Here is a 19,470-nt window from a genome sequence, read left to right as displayed (position 1 = left end):
GCCCCTCCATGGCCGCCTTGGGGTGAGGGGCCCAGCGCTGAGCACTGCCCTGGTCACTGCTGGCCACACTATTTTTGATGCAAGGCAGGATGCCACTGGCCTTCTTGGCCACCTGCGCACACTGCTGGCTCACATTCACAGCAAATAAAGTGGGAGCAAAGACACCCTCAAGACCTACTGGCTTAAGACACAAGAAATTGCGTGTTTCGGAGGAGAGAGAAGAGGCTGGCCTGGATCCAGAGCGGCAGAGGCTGGGTACAGCTGCCACTCCTGCTGATAAGGGCTCTGGTAAAGCTCGGCGCGGGACACTGCCTGTTGCAATCAGAGTGACCAATAAATTCTGCTTGTTTCAGAAAGGCTGTCATCGTAGCTGCCTTTTGTCGTTGTCAGGATCATTTATCCATAAAAAGGGAAGGTTCCTGTCCATGGAAGTGAGCATGGCCCAGTGTGGGGCCAAGAGATGAAGAACGACTTAGGAGATCTTCCACCATAACAAAGGGAACAGCCAGCTGGAAGGATGCTCAAGGGAAGAGTCCTGAAATCCATCCCAGGCAGACAGCAAAAGGGCCCCTAGTTTTCCTTCTGGGGATAAGCTGGGAATAAGCATGCTGCAAGGTATTGCCGTGGGTGCACTAGGGGAAAGGAGATCTCCCTTTGACTCTGTGAACTGGAAAAAAGCTACAGAAATTGCCTCTACTTGGCACGTTGTGGTGAACATTTCCCCTCCCACCCTGTGCCACCGAACAGCCCCCTCAACAGACAACCCCTGCACTGGGAGCTCTGAGCATCCAAAAATTGCCAGCCAGGCCTCTGCCCCCAAGCCATAAAGCAGTTGATTTTAAAATGTACTTAAAATGAACTCTTTCTTATAAAAATGGATGAGATGAATGGATCCTCTGGAGAAGCCCCAAGCAGAGCACGGGGCTGGGACTGTCTGGGCTGTCATGCCTTTGTTTTTTGCCGAGTGCCTCTGCTGTCTCACAGCGTACAGGGCTGCTTACAGCGAATGCTCGTGGTGTCCTGGCTGAGATTACCCCGCCGTCCTTGCAGGCTCCTTCGGGGCTGTATCTGCTTGACTGTGACTTCGTGCCTCTGACAGCGTTATGGACCACTGCCCGACTGTTGTAAACAGCCTCTGCGCCTGCCCAACATAGCAGGTTTCCTTAAAATGTCTTTATGGCTGACTAATCTTAAAACTAAAAAACCCTTGGAAGTCTTTTACTGGGAGTTTAATCTCATGCTTTTGCCTTCTGTCAGCTAACTGCCCTGTGGCACTACTGCAATTGCTGGAGATGATGTGAAAAGCACTTTGAAGGAATTGCTTGCCAGGATGGGATGATGCTCTCCAGCAGGGACACCCCAAGCTCTGGAGATGCTGTTGCCCACAGCAGTGAGCGAGGAGGAGCCACGTAGGCTGGGAAGGGACAGGGCTGAAGGAGAAGGAAGGAAAGATAAGGTGGAGCTCAGCAAGCCCCAGGCGTTGTTCATCCTTTGCTTCTTCTCTTGGTTTGCATCTCACCTCACACCTGGGATGGGCATTTGAAACTGCCCTCATGGCATGGTGCATCTGAGCTGCTCTGGTGCTGAGGTACCACAGGACTGATGCCACCAGTTCACCAGTCCACTCTGCTAATAAAGAATCTGGAAGCTGTGTCCACAGAGCAATTTACTGATATTACAGCCCCCTCATTCCTTATGTCTCTATTAACTGAGAAAGCATGTGCATGAACCAATTTGCAGACGTAGCAGAACTAGAGTTGCAATTAGAGAATTCAGTTTAAGGTCAGGTCACCAGTTACAGCTGAAGGCAGACCTGACTGTATCACAGACTTCTTGCAAGATTTTAAGTGCATCAATGCATCCTACAGTGCATCAGGACCCTGTCTGCAAAATTATACTAGTAAGAATACTTTTATTCTTTGATAGCCTCCCCTGTTAGTAGGAAACACCTTGGATCGAGATGCCCTGTCAAGTAGGAGGGTAGTTACTTTCGAAGACGTAACTGCAGGGAGTAATGGTATTCACCAGAGGTAAGGCTGGAAGAACTTATTGACAGTTTTATTTGGAGCAGGCAGATAAGAGACAAGATAGTGCTCTTCAGATTTGTAAAGACGGTTGCCAAGAAGACAAGCGGACAGACTTCATCCTGAATGCAGTGAGAGATCATGCCTGCAAAGCTGTTTCTTAGGGCTGAATTATTTTATGTGAACAAGCAATCTGATCAAGACAGCTCTACCAACAGTAGAAATGCTACTTTGCCAGGACAGCTTATTTCTTTTGGGGTATGAGGCATGCTGTATATCAAAAGAACTCTTTTTTCCGGTATAAGCAGTGTCTGCACTCAAGAGTTTGTCGGTGCTAGTGCCTGATATAGCAAAACCATCCAACTTTTGCCATGCAGACAAGGTTTTATTGCATATTTCTGCTAGCAATCTGAAAAAATAAGAACCTTATTTGGTTCTGTCTTTTATTTGGTGTACACCCCATTTCTGATTTGGTCAGGCTCAGAACTGTGCCCCAAAGTCACCCAGTTATTAGACTAAGGGACAGTCATCAGCCCCATACAGTAATGATGCATTCAAAATCTAAAACAAAATGAATGCTTTGTTGTCCTCTTCCTGGGGGGCCAGCAGATAAAATTAACATTGGACTGGTTTTGCACAGTACAGCCTGGTCCTAGACTCCCGCTGGCATCAGGTGGGACTGACTGTCCACATGGGTGACATGTCTGGCTTGTACTGCTCATAGGACTAAGGCTAGGGGTAACACCGTGCTCTTCAGACCCGTAACTCGGAGTCAACCCTTCGAGGTGGATCTACTTTCTCTGAATTGCACTAGAGATGGGAAATAGGAAAGCTTAGGCTCAAAACAACATGTACAACAACTCTGAAGCTCTTTGCTAGGACAGACAAGAAAGGAGGCTCTTGCATTTAAAGCATGGGGCCTAGATTTGGGAGTGATCATTCAGTCCTTGTTTCCTAGTAAGCCTTTGGTCCTTCAGGCTGGGGTGAGTGATGCCTAGAGCTGTTCAGGGTGAATCTCAGAAGTGCAGGGCACCAATGCACCATTAAGAGTCTGAAAACACGGTCAAGGCGGAGACTGCAACCTCTTTGAATGTCAGTGCCTGTCTTCTTGGGTCTGCATTGCATGTCCAGCCCCCAGACTTCGGCCGCCTCTGCAATACTGGAGACCCACAGCCGGGGTGGAGCCGTGCAGGCAGCTCCACCTGCACTTGGGGCTGCAAATACAAGTGCATGGGTATGAGATGATGCTTGTCCACACAAAGGCAGAGGGGGGAAAGGGCCTCTTTTCCCCTTGGACAGCATCCAAAACTGCTATCTTTCCTTGCGCAGCCCAGCTCCCTCCCCAGCCCCAACCAATAGCTACATGAACTGAGATTAGGACAAGCCGTTACTAGTGTATAAAAATCCCTGGGGCAGACTTCGGCTCCACTTCCTCGTCATTGTTCAGGGAAGCCCCAGGCAAACCCTCTTGCTCGACACCATGGTGCACTGGACAGCCGAAGAGAAGCAGCTCATCACCAGCGTCTGGAGCAAGGTCAATGTGGCCGACTGCGGTGCCGAGGCCCTGGCCAGGTAGGTCCAGCTCCTGGGCATCTGCTCAGCTGCACCCTGGAGAGAGAAACCATGGCAATTGCATTTGGGAGCATTAACGTGTCCATGTCTGCTTGTGTCCCTCCTTCTCTCCCCAGGCTGCTGATTGTCTACCCCTGGACCCAGAGGTTCTTCTCTTCCTTCGGGAACCTCTCCAGTGCCACTGCCATCACTGGCAACCCCATGGTCCGCGCCCATGGCAAGAAAGTGCTCACCTCCTTCGGGGAAGCCGTCAAGAACCTGGACAACATCAAGAAATCTTTTGCTCAGCTGAGCAAACTCCACTGTGAGAAGCTGCACGTGGACCCCGAGAACTTCAGGGTGAGCCATGCTTGGACTCCAGCCTCAGCTGGGCAGAGGTTTCTGTTCTTTGGAGAGGGCTTTAGGGGTTTCTGAGGTGTCTGACAGTCAGCGAGACCTAGAGAGAAACCCTGAGGCTGCCTGAGCTGGGAGCCTGCTGAAGGCAGGGGTGGTGGAGGGGAAGGGGGAGTGAATGGGCATATTTGGGGAGAATAGAGAGGAGTTATGGGGATGGATCTGTGAGAGGAGGGACCCAGGCAGGCAAGGTGGATGGAGATGAAACACAGAGCTGGATACGTGCCGGCAGGCAGCAATGTTGGCTTGGAGCAGCCAGAGACCAGAAGGGAAGGAACTGAGACAGGGTTTGGAAGGAAGAGCTGAGCTTGGCTATGATGGAGTGGTTAAACCAGGAGAGAAAATAAACACAGCCACTTCAGCAGAAGGAGGGGATCTGAGCCAAGAGAAAGCAAGGGTGGGTAGGGATATGAAAAGAAAGGATAAACCCAGTCGAAGCAGAGGGAGGACACTGCACAGCAGGCAAAGAAAGGGAAGGAGGATCCAGCACATCCAGGCGTTCTGGTGAGTGCCAGAGATGCAAGCTGTGCAAGGAGCCTGGTGTTCTGCATGGGGCTGCAATAAATCCGTTCCTTGCTTTGCGATGAATCCCCAATAACCAGTGTCCACGCGTGGACACCTGGGTGGTGTGATGGTGGGGAGGGAGGTGGGGTGCAGCACCAGGCTGATGGCTTCTCCTCCCTCCATTGCCAGCTCCTGGGTGACATCCTCATCGTCGTCCTGGCTGCCCACTTCGCCAAGGACTTCACCCCCGCCTGCCAGGCTGCCTGGCAGAAGATGGTCAATGTGGTGGCCCATGCACTGGCCCACGAGTACCACTGAGCCTCCTGCAATCATTCGTGCCTGGAGATGCTCCCAGCTCACAGGGAAACATCCTCTGGTTCTGCTGGTCTCTAATTGCCAAATAAACACCAACTGCTTCAGACATGAAGAGGTGTCTGCCTCTCTGTGGGAATGGGGTGGGGACCACCCCAGGGTGCTGGGGAACAGGAAGGGGATGCTCACACACACAGGGTAACATGAGCCACGGTCTTGTCTATGAGTTCATGCAAATGAGACTCATCTAAGCTGGCAAATCCAGAGGAACATTCAAGACAAAAAACAAATAAACACACTACAAAATACGAACATAAATACTCTGATGCTTTTTTGAGACATCAGGTAACATCATTGGGTTTAATGTTTTAAGTCTTTCACAGATTAAGTGGAAGAAAACTTTGTACAAAGATGTACATTGGGGAAATGGCAGTGAGATTAGGTCCATTGTTTGTAGCTTCCTTCATGGAAGGAAAAATGCTTTTTTTGTTGTTTTTTGTCTAAATCATTATCATTCTCAGATTATTAAAGGCAGAAAATAATAGACACAACTATCTATTATGGCAAAAAATATGCCAAGAATAGTAATTTCATGTACTGGAAGGACAGAGCATCTGCTTTCACTGGTCTCTACATCTAAATTTCCACAAGCAAACTGAAATTCCCTGAACAGTCTCCATGCTATGCAGAGGACCATGGCCCTCACCAGCCTCCTGTCCTTCTTTCAGACTCACAGCATCCCCACAGCACCGAGAGCAGCTCAGGGACATGTTTGGGGTTTCTGGGTGGTGAACCCCTCCTGCCTCCTTAGCAGGGAGAAGGCAGAGCGAATGGCTCCAGAGCCGGTCTGCAGTAAACACTGCACTGTTCAGCGTGGAGGGCCAGGGAACAGTGTCACTCCCCAAGCCTGCCCCCAGGGTCCTTTGGCCGAACCCCTTCCTGAAGTGAGCAGGCAGAGGAGAACCGGTGCAGACATCAGAAACAGTGGCAGCCCGCAGCCCATGGCCAATGCAAACAAGGTCATCCAGACCCCTCTGGACCAGCTGGCGTTCCCGTGCATTGCCTGGGTCCAGCCCCAGAAGCTCCATCCCTGGCCCCAGCGCCTGCATCCCACCCCAACACCTCCAGCCCGCTCTGCTGGGAGCAGGAGCAGATGTGCAGCCCCAGGAGACCCAGCTGCCTCTCCCACCACTTGGGAGGACCACTGCTCCTCCGGCTGCCAAATCGCTAGGTCAGGCACTGTCGCCTGCTGAGCATCTGCACAGACCCCAGTATACCCAGTCTTCCCCACCTCTCCTGGGGCCCCTGCGAGCTAACACCCTGCAGGCAATTGGTGTGCCCTCTGTTGTAACATTTCCCTTCCACGCTTGCTTGACCTTTTCTAGCAGGCTTTTTGAGACAAGAGCTCTCTCTGACTGCAAGCCACTGCCCATGGTTTTCTTACTGTTACCCTAAAGTTAGCAAACTGTTAAATAGCTGATAGGAAAGAACAAGGAGAACCCAAAGCCTGGCAGCTCCTGGAAGAAGAGAACAGAGAAACCGCTTGCACACCCCTGATGCATTCACAGGGAGGACTCAACAGTCCCAAGTCTGAGTCTTCTGCCTCACAGCCACGCAGCCTGCCGTGGTTTGCACCATCCAAGGGGCACCAAGACTTGCATGCACCTTCCTCCGAGGCCTTATGCAGGATTCGCACAGTGCCATGCTCGGACTTTGCATGGAGATAAATGCCACCCTTCAGTAGGGACTTGCAGAGCTGGAAATCAAAGACAGGGGGAGGGCAGCCTGCCAGCCCATCCCAGCGGTGGATCTGGGCATCTTGCCCTGGGGCCCCACCCTGACACCGCGTCCCCTCCCTCGGGGTGCCAGGGCTGCAGGCCCCCCCCGAGGCCTCAGCCAATGGAGGGGTGCATGGGGAAGAGGAGGGGCCCAGTGTAATGTATAAAAGTGGGGACGGGGAGAGCTGCTCGCCAGCGTGCGATCCCCTCGGGAGCAAGACCTGAGACTTCCTCCGTACCCGCCGGCAACCACACGCTACCCTCCACCTGCCACCATGGTGCACTGGACAGCCGAAGAGAAGCAGCTCATCACCAGCATCTGGGGCAAGGTCAATGTGGCCGACTGCGGTGCCGAGGCCCTGGCCAGGTAGGTCCAGCTCCTGGGCATCTGCTCAGCTGCACCCTGGAGAGAGAAACCATGGCAATTGCATTTGGGAGCATTAACGTGTCCGTGTCTGCTTGTGTCCCTCCATCTCTCCCCAGGCTGCTGATCGTCTACCCCTGGACCCAGAGGTTCTTCTCTTCCTTCGGGAACCTCTCCAGTGCCACTGCCATCACTGGCAACCCCATGGTCCGCGCCCATGGCAAGAAAGTGCTCACCTCCTTCGGGGATGCCGTCAAGAACCTGGACAACATTAAGGCGACCTTCGCCCAGCTGTCCGAGCTGCACTGCGACAAGCTGCACGTGGACCCCGAGAACTTCAGGGTGAGCCATGCTCCTGACCAGGGGACCCATCCTCCCCACTGCGTCTCTGCGGGCAGTTTCTCCCAGAACCCTGAAGGATTTACCCTAGACAGGAGGAAGAGGGGCAGGTGTTGAAGTGAGGGGGCGATGCAGGAGAGGGACAGAGAGGGAAGGGACCAACCTGCAGCTTGGTGTGAAAACACCTAAGGGGCTGAGTGGTGATGGTTAAGCAGAGGCTGTCCGGAAGGTACAAGTGAGGGTAGACGGGAGGGTGGCAAGGAGGTGGTTTCAGTGTGGAAGGGGAGGGAGAGAGTAAAGCGAAAGCAGTTGTTGAGCAAGAAGAGGTTTGAGCCAAGGGGAAAGCAAAGGAGCAAGAGTGAAGCTTGGCATGGAGCAGAAAGGCAAGATGAGTGAGGAGCAAGAGATGGCAGTTAGATGCCAAAAGCAAAAGAGGAATGGGACCTAGAGGGAGAGAAAACTTTGGGTCCCGCATCTCTGCAGCTGAGAGTTTCCCAGTGGAAGTAACCCCGACATTTGCCACTGGGGCTGGTAGAGATCCCTCCGCGTCAGCACGAGCTCATTGTTCATGCCAGGGCACTTTGCAGTGCAAGTGCCAGCTCCCTGCCATGAGGCAGATGCTCAGCTGTGTCTTCTGCTCAGGAGAAACTCCCAAACGAAGCCAGAAGGGAGAAAGAAAAATTTAATCAACAGAATTTCTGGAGAATTTTTGGTTACTCTTCCCATAGCAGTAGCAGAACATGAATCTTCAGAGTAAGAGCAGAGGAGTTTAAGGTACATCTTAAACAGGACTGCAGGGAGATTTTTAAGCCTACAAAATGCCTGGAGGTTTCCCTGGGTCTAATGTGAGTGTTTGGGTGGGAATCTGCAGGCTCCTGGGCATTGCTAACCCGAGGGTGCTCTTGTCCCCGCAGCTCCTCGGTGACATCCTGATCATCGTCCTGGCCGCCCACTTCACCAAGGAGTTCACTCCCGAAGCCCAGGCTGCCTGGCAAAAGCTGGTCCGTGCGGTGGCCCACGCTCTGGCCCGCAAATACCACTAAAGTGCCAGCAGGAAAGCCCTGGCAGCATCCTCCAGCTGTGTGTCGTGCACCGGCTGACATGCTGCTCTGGAGCTGACAGCTTCTAACAGCCAAATAAAGCTCATCCTGTGAAGTCTCCACTGAGTCTGTGTGTCCCTGAGGGGCTGGAGGGGTTGGGGGGACGGGGACCTGGGGCACCTGCAGGCGGACTGGGGTGTAAGCTGGAGCAGGGCAGGCATTTTGCTCCCCAAAAATACTGCTTCTCTTTATTCTGTATATTTTTGGGGGGTTCGTGTGGGATTTGCCTCTGGAAATCATACTTACAGTGTGTTGGGTAGCTACAGCCCTGCTACGTCTGTGGTCACGCACTGGGAAGTTTGTACTGAGGGGCTAGTTGATATTTTACTGTGAAACCTGCTTGTTTTCTTGCAGGCAAGGGGAACTTGGAGGATTCATATTTTTTAGGGAGGATAAACAACGCGAAGACTTTAATCTACCCTGGCTCATTCCTGGCATAAAGCCTACAAAAAAATTAGCTGACTCATACTGGCCAAGCAGCCAGCTGGGTGGGGGTAGGTTTTAGATAAACATTTTGCTATCAAGACCTGTCCAGACTTTGTTTATGCACTTCTTTTTCACCCTGTGCCGCCCATTCTGCAATTATGGGGGGCCCAATCCTGCTAATAGTGGTGACTATTATATAATTTTCTGCTGTGAGTGTCAACTGGCGCTCTGTGCAGACAGAGTGTTTGGGGTGTTCAAGTGTCTGCAGAGCAGGACTCTCTAGGGTAGAGTTTGTTCTTGGCATGGGAAGCACTGTCTGCCCTGTCCGAACTGAGCATGACGCAGTAAAAGCAAGGGTTAGTGGAAAGGACATGCTTACTTTTTAAAGGGAAAAAAGAGGGCATAGCTATATATCCCACTATCTCTGACACCCTGTTTGCACTGTGTCCTGTCCCTGTTTCATCCACATTTGTGGGCATCCCACTCTCTGCCCCTGACCCACTGGAGGGTGTTAAAAGCCCTCTGTGACCCATAACTGCCCCTTCTCATACACATTACTTGAAGGAAGAGGCATTTTGTTTCTGGTGTCAAGGCAGACACTGAGAAGATGATTCGTAGCAAGTCCCAAAGTGCTTTTCTCCCTGCAGGGAATCTGGGCAGGCACAGAGTGCCGTGTCTTGGTCAGGTGTCCAGGGTCACAAAAAAACCAGATTCTCACATGTTTTTTCACAGGTTTCATGATAGATATTCGTAGACTTTCATACGAACATGATTGTTCATAGACTTCAGGCAGAAATGACTGAATTACTTGAACAAGTAGGTCTCCTCCTGCAAGTAATGTGCCTGGTAGAAATGAGCCAAGCAGACATCTGAGGTTAGACCCTACAGGTCAGTGCAGCAAGGGAGGGCTGGGCTCTTCCCACTGCTGGGGCTCCTGCTGGGATTCCCCTTCCCGGGAGCAGGGACGAGGGTTTCCATCCCCTATGCCCAGCGGCATGGCAGGATGGGTACGGTGCCCACTGGCACTGCCCATGAATTCACTCCCCATCCCCAGCCCCAGCTGGGGGATGACACCCTGGTCCTTGTCCCCCCAGCAAACAGATCCTGTGAGGTGTCCTCTCCCCGTGCTGCTTTGCCTGCTCCCATTTTGACTCCTGCGTGGTGGCAGAACGCCGCTGCAGGAGCTGACAACCCCGCAGGCGATGCCTGGTGCAGTGCAGTGCTGGCAGCACCACGGGTCCTGGAGGGGCTGATACGATGGTGCAGGAGGGTGGGCGCTGGCAGCAGCCTGGAGGCATTTTGCCTGCGTGTTCTCCCCCCCATGTATGCAGCCAGGCAGTGCTTGACTTGATTTATCATCATGCTCCAGCACACCAGCCCACGTGCACTAGATTTTCTTGAGAAAAAGCAGATGTAGGCAACTTTGATGAAGATTATTCATCCCTATTCCATTGGAAAAAAGTCTGCAACTAAAGGGGGAGAGAGATATTATCAGGCTGAAAATCTCCCTTGGTATTTTCTTTCTTTTAATTGATTTTTCTGCTCATTCCTGTCTTTTCAGTAAAAGGCCAAGAGGACACTTAGCAGGAGGTGGTCCATGCAGTAAGGCAAGCCCCAATGTCTGGAGAGGAGCTTGGTCAGTTCTTTAGCTCTGCTGCGGCCTGGCCATCCGAACATCCCGCCTCTTACCCAGTCACTAGTCCGACAAGATTAGTGCCTCTTACTTAGCCCAATACAAATCCTATGGAAAACAACAGGAAGACAGTGGAGTGCCCCAGGTGCCTTGGGATCAGGATCAAAGCCCCTGCGCTTTCAGCATGGACAGTGTTTCTTGGGGTTTTATGCAGAAAACAAAACAGGAGAGCCCCCACCATGCAAGGGCATTTCTCCTGGCGAGGGTGCATCACCCCCAGTGTGCTCGGGGGTGTCCCGGGGGAGCAACTCACACGAACTCCACACATCTTCTCCTGCCAAAGGAGGTTGGGCACAGCCTGGCTGAACATGGGGGAAAATGTGAAATAGGGCAGCCTTGTCAGGGCAGGTTCAGAAGGGAAAGGCCCTGGGCTCCCCCCGGTCTGGACATCCCTGAGCTGAGCTTTTGCTGCTTTTTGAGCCCACAGCAGATCCTGCAGTGGCAAACCTTGTGTTCAAAGCCTGTTTCACCTGCCCTTTGTGGGTGTGAATGAAAGCAGAAATGGGATGAACAGGGTGATCCTGTTTGACACTTGCTCCCTGTCCAGCAGCACTGCATCTGGCTGGTCCTTTTACATCTGAGGGGAGAACATTTGGGTGAGCTTCTTCCTGCTCCAAAAGAACAAGTAAACCAAGCAGGTCAAGTTCTGTCACAGGAGGAGGACAGTAGGGTTAATGCAGATTACAGCTGCAAAGCCTGAGCATCTTCTGAACAACTCCAGCATTGCCCACAGCTCCTGGTGGTGCAAGGAGACTGGAGTTGTCCTGCAGCATGAGTATCTGAATGGTTTGCTGGTGGCAAACCCCTCTGGGTTGCTCTGCCACAGGCTGCATTTTGGCAGGGGCATTCATCATTTTGCTGATAGAGCTAAGGTGAGGCAGAGTCCAGCATTTGGGAGAGCCAAGGCACAAGGGCTCAGCACTGGGTCCAGCTCTGTTCAATATCTTTATCAACGACCTGGACGAGGGGATCGAGGGCACCCTCAGCCAGTTTGCAGAGGACACCCAGTCGGGCGGGAGCGTTGATCTGCTGGGGGGCAGGGAGGCTCTGCAGAGGGCCCTGGCCAGGCTGGGTCGATGGGCCCAGGCACTGGGTGAGGGTCAGCAAGGCTCAGGGCCGGGTCCTGCACTGGGGGCACAACAACCCCAGGCACCGCTGCAGGCGTGGGGAGGAGCGGCTGGGAGCTGCCCGGCGGGAAAGGGCCTGGGGGTGCTGGTCGACAGCCGCTGAACATGAGCCAGCAGCGTGCCCAGGTGGCCAAGAGGGCCAGTGGCATCCTGGCTTGTATCAGGAACGGTGTGGCCAGCAGGAGCAGGGCAGGGATGGTCCCCCTGTGCTGGGCACTGGGGAGGCCGCCCCTCGAATGCTGTGCTCAGCGCTGGGCCCCTCACCCCAAGGCGGCCATGGAGGGGCTGGAGCGTGGCCAGAGCAGGGCAGCGAGGCTGGGGCAGGGGCTGGAGCCCAAGGCTGGGGAGGAGCGGCTGGGGGAGCTGGGGGGGCTCAGCCTGGAGAAGAGGAGGCTGAGGGGAGCCCTCATCGCTCTCTGCAACGGCCTGAAAGGAGGCTGGAGCCGGGGGGGTCGGTCTCTGCTCCCCAGGAACAAGCGCTGGGACGAGAGGGAACGGCCTCAAGCTGCGCCAGGGCAGGTTTGGGTTGGGTATTGGGAAAAACTTCTTCCCCAAAGGGCTGTCAGGCATTGGAAGAGGCTGCCCAGGGAAGTGGTGGTGTCTCCATCCCTGGAGGTATTTAAAAGCCGGGGAGATGTGGTGCTCGAAGACATGGTTTAGTGGTGGCCTTGGCAGTGCTGGGTTAATGGTTAGACTCGATGATCTTAAGGGTCTTTTCCAACATTAATGATTCTATGATTCTATGATTCTGTATTAGGAAAAACTTCTTCCCCAAAGGGCTGTCAGGCCCTGGCCCAGGCTGCCCAGGGCAGGGGCTGAGTCCCCATCCCTGGAGGTATTAAAAAAGACATGTAGACGTGGTGCTTGGGGACATGGTTTAGTGGTGGTGGCCTTGGCAGTGCTGGGTTAACAGTTGGACTTGATGATCTTCAAGGTCTTTTCCAACCTAAACGATTCTATGATTCCGTGATTCTAAGGCTCACACCCCATTGAGTCCCATGCACGCATGTTAAATTGTGATGGACTATTGCACAGTGGCTTGTGCAGCCCTTTCTCTGAAAAGGGGCCCACGTCTGGTAGGTGAAATAGAGAACTGCCTGCACAGAGGAGAAGGGATAAAGCTCTTGAGCTCAGGATAACCTGAGGCCCCTTCTCAGCGTGCCACACCCTGGCCATCCCCTTCTGCTCCCCCGCTGGTGGGGACCCCCACCCCGGCCCCAGCCAATGACCCCGCAGCGCAGGACGGGGAGGAGCTGCTGGCAGTGGATAAAAGCCTCCGCGGGGTCTGCAGCTCAGCTACGGGGTCTGTGTCCTCCTGCAGCTCTGAGCAAAGCCGCCTGCCACCATGGTGCACTGGACAGCCGAAGAGAAGCAGCTCATCACCAGCATCTGGAGCAAGGTCAATGTGGAGGAATGCGGTGCCGAGGCCCTGGCCAGGTAGGTCCAGCTCCCGGGCATCTGCTCAGCTGCACCCTGGAGAGAGAAACCATGGCAATTGCATTTGGGAGCGTTAACGTGTCCGTGTCTGCTTGTGTCCCTCCATCTCTCCCCAGGCTGCTGATCGTCTACCCCTGGACCCAGAGGTTCTTCTCTTCCTTCGGGAACCTCTCCAGCCCCACCGCCATCGTCGGCAACCCCAAGGTCCGCGCCCATGGCAAGAAAGTGCTCACCTCCTTTGGGGAAGCCATCAAGAACCTGGACAACATTAAGACGACCTACGCCAAGTTGTCCGAGCTGCACTGCGACAAGCTGCACGTGGACCCCGAGAACTTCAGGGTGAGCCATGTTTTCAGTCCCAGCCCCTTCCCTGTGTCATGTGGGGAAGGTCAGATTTTGCTTTGAAACGGGGGGGTCTTGCCTCCAACAACACTGTCTAGGGTACTTTGTTTGGCTGGTGGAGGCACAGTCCCTGTGTAGGACCCAAGCGAGATGATTGCTCGTGCAGGACTGTTTGCAAGAGTGTGGGTAACTTTCACACTAAAAAGCCCCATTTTTAGTATCTGCACAGCAATGGGGAGGAGAAGGTATTGTGAGATTGCTACCTGAAGGAGATCTGGTTGGGGACAAAAGAAACAAACCCAGGGGAAGGTGCAGTATGCACTGGAGGAGTCGGAGGCAGAGGGAAGCGAAGCAGAGCATTTAAGGAAATCATAGGTCCTATAGCAAGATAAGCAGCTTGTGTGCTCGAAAACCACAGAGCAGGTTTCTGCCTTGTCCAGCATGGGCTGCCTGTCCAGATGGGACAGTCCCTCCTCCTCCAACACTTTTAAATAATAATGGATCATTTTCTTCATTTACATCTAAAGAGAAATAGAAAAAACAACCCAGCATTTTGCAGGGTGGGACTCAGGCCAAATTGCTTTAGCATCCAAAAATGGGGGAAATAGTTCCAACGTTCTTTCTTTCATTCTTTTTTTTTTTTCAAGAATGAAGCAAACACTGTTTTCCCCAAACTCAGAGCTTTCTATGCAAAGACTGATGTATTTTGCTGTAGCAGGCCCAGGGAACCAGGAGTGAGCTAGTCCCTGTAACCAACCCTGCAGCCCGAGGGCCACTCGGATGAGGCAGAGGGGCTGAGGAGGAGAGGAGGAGTGCTCAGCACGTGAGAGTCCTTTCAGAAGGGGAATTCAGCCTCAGGGAGAAGTCAGGAGAAAGGAAACACGGGAAGGAGAGGGACCAGAGGGAAGTCTGCAGCAGGAAAACCAGGGAGACAGAGGGCTTGCATAAAGGAAGAAGCTGTTTAGAGCTAAAGACGTGGTAGGACAGGTTGGGGTTGGTGGAGTTGTGTGCAGCAAGAGCACAGAGCCTTCCTTGGGAGGTTGTGGGCCCAACAGCTCAGCCCCAGCTTGGGGATGTCCGGTCCCTGCTCCGTGGTCTGCTGCGGCACAGCGGTTCAAGCAGCACTAACCCTGTCTGTTTTCCTCCTTCTCCTCCAGCTCCTTGGAGACATCCTAATCATTGTCCTGGCTTCCCACTTTGCCAGGGATTTCACCCCTGCTTGCCAGTTTGCCTGGCAAAAGCTGGTTGGTGTCGTGGCTCATGCTCTGGCCCGCAAGTACCACTGAGCATCCCGGGACTGGCTGTGCGAGGAAGAGTCCCTGCTCCACCACAAGCACTTCTGAGCACAAGGAGATGCCCTTTGGGTATTGACAGGCTGTAACCACCAAATAAATGCTTCCCAGCACCAAGTCTGCAGTCTCCCTGTCTCTGTGCTGGGGAAGGAGGGGGGCCAGGGGAGTTTGTGCTGTCGAATGCAATGCCATCCGCATGTGGGTGTATTTCTTGTTTCTAAGGGCTGCTGCAGACAGAGTTTCCTTAACTCTGCAGTGCTCTCTCATGTGCGCTCCCTGCCAGTGCATCCACAGGGGTCTGTGAAGATAAAACCCATGCAAAGGGCCCTGACACCCGGGAGCATTTCAGAGAGGGTCACAGGAATAATGAGGGATTGCAAAGAATCCACATCTGTTCTCCCAGTTCTACGATATGTGAAATAAGCTGAAGCGAGCACTATCCGGAGCACAGAGTTCCCAGCCAGCTGTTGCTGCACTCAGGGAGCTGGCACCTGCCTTGCCCTGCTCTAGGGCTGGGGGTGCCCGATCTCCTTTTAGAGCAGCTGATACAGGAGAAAACCTTTGAACTCTGACTCTTGGGAGGTTCAGGAGTTGTCTACTTCTTCTAGCTATATCAGCTGGCCTAACAGGAGATACTGCTTCCCCAAGGGGGATTTATCGTGCTAATGCACATAGCAGACCCTCATCCCCAGGCACCCACAGTCCCAAAGATCTCCCTCTCCAGACTGAGGGCATTGAGTTCCCTACATCACCTGGCGAACAAAACCCACCACGCTAATTGGTATCTGGGCTTTGCTGTGCCTGGCCCTCCTTCTCTCCATCCAAGGGGCCTTCATGGTGTGTGGAGTGAGGCTGTGGGTCAGAATTGGTTATTCATTCACTGGGACAAAGGTGACAAGTTCAATTTTTTTTTAACTATTTTATTATACAAAACAGAAAAAAAACATAAAAATGGTCAGGACTGTGCTTATCTTACTCTTCAATCTTGTCTTAAACCAAGACCGGAGACTCCTTGCAGAAGGGGGCTGACAAGCAGTGCTGTTTACAGCATCTGGCGCAGCAGAGTCCTGGCTGTGATAGACGTTTCTGGAGTTACCAGGAAGGACATTATTGTTTTAGGTCATAATCTTTCAAAACATGCTCTCATCTCACCTGGGTTCAGCAGGCTGTTCCTATGCATCAAATCTGCAGGGTTTTGTACAGAGAACAGTGCAGCTCCTGGAAACACTGTGCAGCCTACAGCAGCGCAGTCCATGTGCTGACCCTGCTTTGAGCAAGGCATCAGACCAGAGACCCCTGGAGTGCCCTTCCCACCCAAATTATCCTGTTGTTCTACACGCTGAGCTTGCAAGACATTTGCTTGCTTTTCTCACCTATGGCTTGTTTTGAAGGGGTCCGTAAAGAAACAAGTTGAAGGTGCCTTTAGAAATCTGCTTTGTTTGGATGCTGTAAAAGACAGGATTGAAAAGGGGTGGGAGGAGGGTGTAGATGTTGCCCATCACAGTGTGGAAGATGGGGGTGCCTCTTTCCCAAATCTGTGCAGGATGGGCTAGCCAAGCTCTGGGATGAAGACAACTGAGACCACACAACTTCCAGGCCCTCATCCTTGGAGGAAATGTTGAGAGGTGTCACGAGGACCACGATGGAGGACAACAAAATGAAGAGGAGATCTGAACCCATGGTGAAGAAAAGGAGGTCCAGGGCATAGATGCTGTTGAACGTCATCTCTCTGGAAGGAAGCCAGGTCACCATGGGATGGAGGCAAAGGGGATGGGACAAGATTCTCCCCGGTCACGAGGCAGCCAGAGGAGATGGAGGACCGGGGTATGATCAGGACTATGCTCCTCTGTGTGTGCATCAACCCTATTGTTATAGAATCATAGAATCGTTTAGGTTGGAAAAGACCTTGAAGATCATCAAGTCCAACCATTAACCCAGCACTGCCAAGGCCACCACTAAACCATGTCCCCAAGCACCACATCTACATGTCTTTTAATATCTCCAGGGACGGGGACTCAGCCCCTGCCCTGGGCAGCCTGGGCCAGGGCCTGACAGCCCTTTCGGGGAAGAAGTTTTTCCCAATACCCAACCCAAACCTGCCCTGGCGCAGCTTGAGGCCGTTCCCTCTCGTCCCATCGCTTGTTCCTGGGGAGAAGAGACCGACCCCCCCGGCTCCAGCCTCCTTTCAGGCCGTTGCAGAGAGCGATGAGGGCTCCCCTCAGCCTCCTCTTCTCCAGGCTGAGCCCCCCCAGCTCCCCCAGCCGCTCCTCCCCAGCCTTGGGCTCCAGCCCCTGCCCCAGCCTCGCTGCCCTGCTCTGGCCACGCTCCAGCCCCTCCATGGCCGCCTTGGGGTGAGGGGCCCAGCGCTGAGCACAGCATTCGAGGGGCGGCCTCACCAGTGCCCAGCACATCCCTGCCCTGCTCCTGCTGGCCACACTATTTTTGATGCAAGCCAAAATCCAATATTTTGGCTGCCCTCATGCCTGTTGGCATAGTCATACAGCTCCATGGGGGGCAGAGAGCCATCAGCCTGTCAAGGGGCATGGCAAAAAGCACTGCTGACTCCAGGAAGGTGAGGGAGCAGATAAGGAAGAGCTCAGACACGCGGGCATACAGGCTAATCCCCATGAGCAATGACCGTGGCACCCCTGTCATGGTGGAGAGATACAGCCCAAGGTCAGTGAGGGCCAGCATGGAGAGGACATGATGCAGGGCTAGTGGATGCTTTGGTCTGCTTTTCTAGCCTACAGAATAACACAATTTCCAATGCTCGCAGTGACATGAACAGAACAAATTGAGGTGGAAATCTGGGGTAAAATGTCCTTCACACCTAGGAATGTGGTCAGCAGAAAGTCTGTGACCATGAGGCTGGTCCAGTGCTCAGGCCCATGAGGTCCTCTTGGTGTCCTCTCACTTCTTAAGAATTGCAGTCTGCAGAGCCCAGATTTGGTTCAGGTCTAGTTTAGAAATGAAAGAAAACTCTTGAATCCCTATGAATTCCATCAAGCAGCCCTGAAATGATGGGAAGCTCACACTAGCAGGTTGATGGATTGTTCTCCTCTTTCATGGCAGCTTCTCTCAAACCTGAGACAGCACTGCAAACTTTTGATGAATGAGTACACCATGTTGCTTTAGAAAGGAAGGAAGGGAATTTCCACGACAGCAGCACAGACTAATAACTGAACAGATTTCGTGAGAGGAGGATTGCTTCTTGTGAAAATTGATAGAAGAAGGGATTAGGAAATAGTGTTAAATTATATTAATCAGAAAACAGTTGTGATTGGTGGTTGCGATACCTGCTCTTCCTCAGCCATTGGGAGACATCACCTCTCCTCCTGGAGCCTGCCCCCCTGCAGACCCACCGTGAAAATGGAGCCCCCAGGTTTGCAAATGGTGGGATGGAAGATAAAACTTCCTATTTATCTCATAACAGACATTTTTTGCAATTTTTAGAGGTGTTAAGAAAAATAATGAGTCAAATATCTGTGCTAGGATAATTAATGGAGTCTGTGCAATGAAAAATGTGGTGGTGTCTTTTGTGCTATGAGAGAAGCATTAGTGTTTTCTCCACAGTGAAACCCTGTTGTTAACTGCTGTGGCGTATTGCCTGGAAATGGAACCTTAAAAACTCCTGCTTAAAAATATAATGAATTAATCAAACCCCAGAGCCTTTTAAGGAATTCTTATTCAAAGTTTAATGTCAGTCTAGGGAGCAGGCTAACCAGAGGGCTATCAGGTATAACTATTTTTATCTGTCCTGATCCCCACACTTAACCAAAATAACAGGAGCAGAAAAAAACCCCAGTTCTCTTCACTTAGCATAAGCCAAAAATACTCTTTAACTGGCTCTGTGCTGCCCCTGCTGGGGTTATATGTAGCGTAAAAGGCATGATTTTATGCCTCTAGAGGGAATTCTCAGGAGCGTCAGCATAATAGAGCATTTCAGGAGACAGGTCTTACAGATGGTGGGACTGGAATATAATGATAACAGAATCCAGCCATCCATGTGATATGTTTGTTGTGTTTTCCCACACTAATTGAAATGAGGATGAATGGCAATGTACTTGCTCTGATTTTATTTTTTTTTTGCAAAAGATGTTTTGTTGCTTTTGAGGAGTAAATAAAGATGTTGTTTTCTCCAAGAAACAGTATGGAAATACCCAAGCTGCCTAATGGCTCTGTGCTCCTGCAGCAACAATTTCTGGTAGTTTTTTGCGTTGCACGTCACGTTATGGAGATATTCGGACAAAAAAATCTATCTGCCTGTAAAACGAGGGGGATCCTTTTCAGCTTGCCTAGCCCATAGGAGAGGGCTTAATCTACAGGGCCACAAGCAATCCCATGGGTGAAACTGGAGGGAGGGGGCCAGCTCTGCTGGCTTTTTTCCATGAGCCACGCTGTGCGAGGACTGGCTGGGAACAGGACCACAAATTTTTTCCTGTGTCACTAGCAAAATCTGATGTCATGGCAACTGCAATACTGCTGCAAAGATCTCAAGAAATATCATTTGGATATTAAGAGATTTTTGATCCATCCCCCTTGGTAACTTTGGAGAAATGAAGGTTTGAAACCCCAGAGTGACTTATCAATGCTGATCTGCCTCATCTTTCCTTTTTTCCGCCTCCTTACCTCCTCCCACCTCTGCTTAGTGCCCTTCCAGACCAAATTCTCTTCAACAAGCGAAACAGAAACGTGCTCATTTTCCATCCCAAACCAGCAGTGGCAGGTATAATGTTTCTGAGATGAGGAGGAGTTTCTTTTTCATAT

General features: G+C 52.2%; 3 protein-coding genes across 3 annotated transcripts; all 3 read left to right on the top strand.

Annotated features, from left to right (window-relative positions):
* The first annotated feature begins 3,400 nt into the window (after positions 1–3,400).
* On the top strand, positions 3,401–4,920 carry LOC104014841 (hemoglobin subunit beta). The gene is made up of 3 exons (XM_009467521.2): positions 3,401–3,596; positions 3,713–3,935; positions 4,683–4,920. Exons 1-3 carry the CDS (start codon positions 3,505–3,507, stop codon positions 4,809–4,811), a joined length of 444 nt encoding a protein of 147 aa, XP_009465796.1. The 5' UTR covers positions 3,401–3,504; the 3' UTR covers positions 4,812–4,920.
* Positions 4,921–6,771: 1,851 nt separating this feature from the next.
* LOC104014840 (hemoglobin subunit beta) lies at positions 6,772–8,446 on the top strand. Its single transcript, XM_009467520.2, has 3 exons — positions 6,772–6,950; positions 7,067–7,289; positions 8,201–8,446. The coding sequence occupies exons 1-3, from the start codon at positions 6,859–6,861 to the stop codon at positions 8,327–8,329; spliced, it is 444 nt and encodes a 147-aa protein (XP_009465795.1). The 5' UTR covers positions 6,772–6,858; the 3' UTR covers positions 8,330–8,446.
* Positions 8,447–12,874: 4,428 nt separating this feature from the next.
* LOC104014864 (hemoglobin subunit epsilon) lies at positions 12,875–14,821 on the top strand. The gene is made up of 3 exons (XM_009467538.2): positions 12,875–13,069; positions 13,186–13,408; positions 14,569–14,821. The coding sequence occupies exons 1-3, from the start codon at positions 12,978–12,980 to the stop codon at positions 14,695–14,697; spliced, it is 444 nt and encodes a 147-aa protein (XP_009465813.2). The 5' UTR covers positions 12,875–12,977; the 3' UTR covers positions 14,698–14,821.
* The last annotated feature ends 4,649 nt before the right edge of the window (positions 14,822–19,470 follow it).

This window comes from Nipponia nippon, unplaced genomic scaffold, assembly GCF_047370975.1.
Source record: "Nipponia nippon isolate SJK-2023a ecotype South Korea unplaced genomic scaffold, ASM4737097v1 scaffold_2, whole genome shotgun sequence".
NCBI lineage: Eukaryota > Metazoa > Chordata > Aves > Pelecaniformes > Threskiornithidae > Nipponia > Nipponia nippon.
This window is presented reverse-complemented; position numbering and strand designations above follow the sequence as displayed.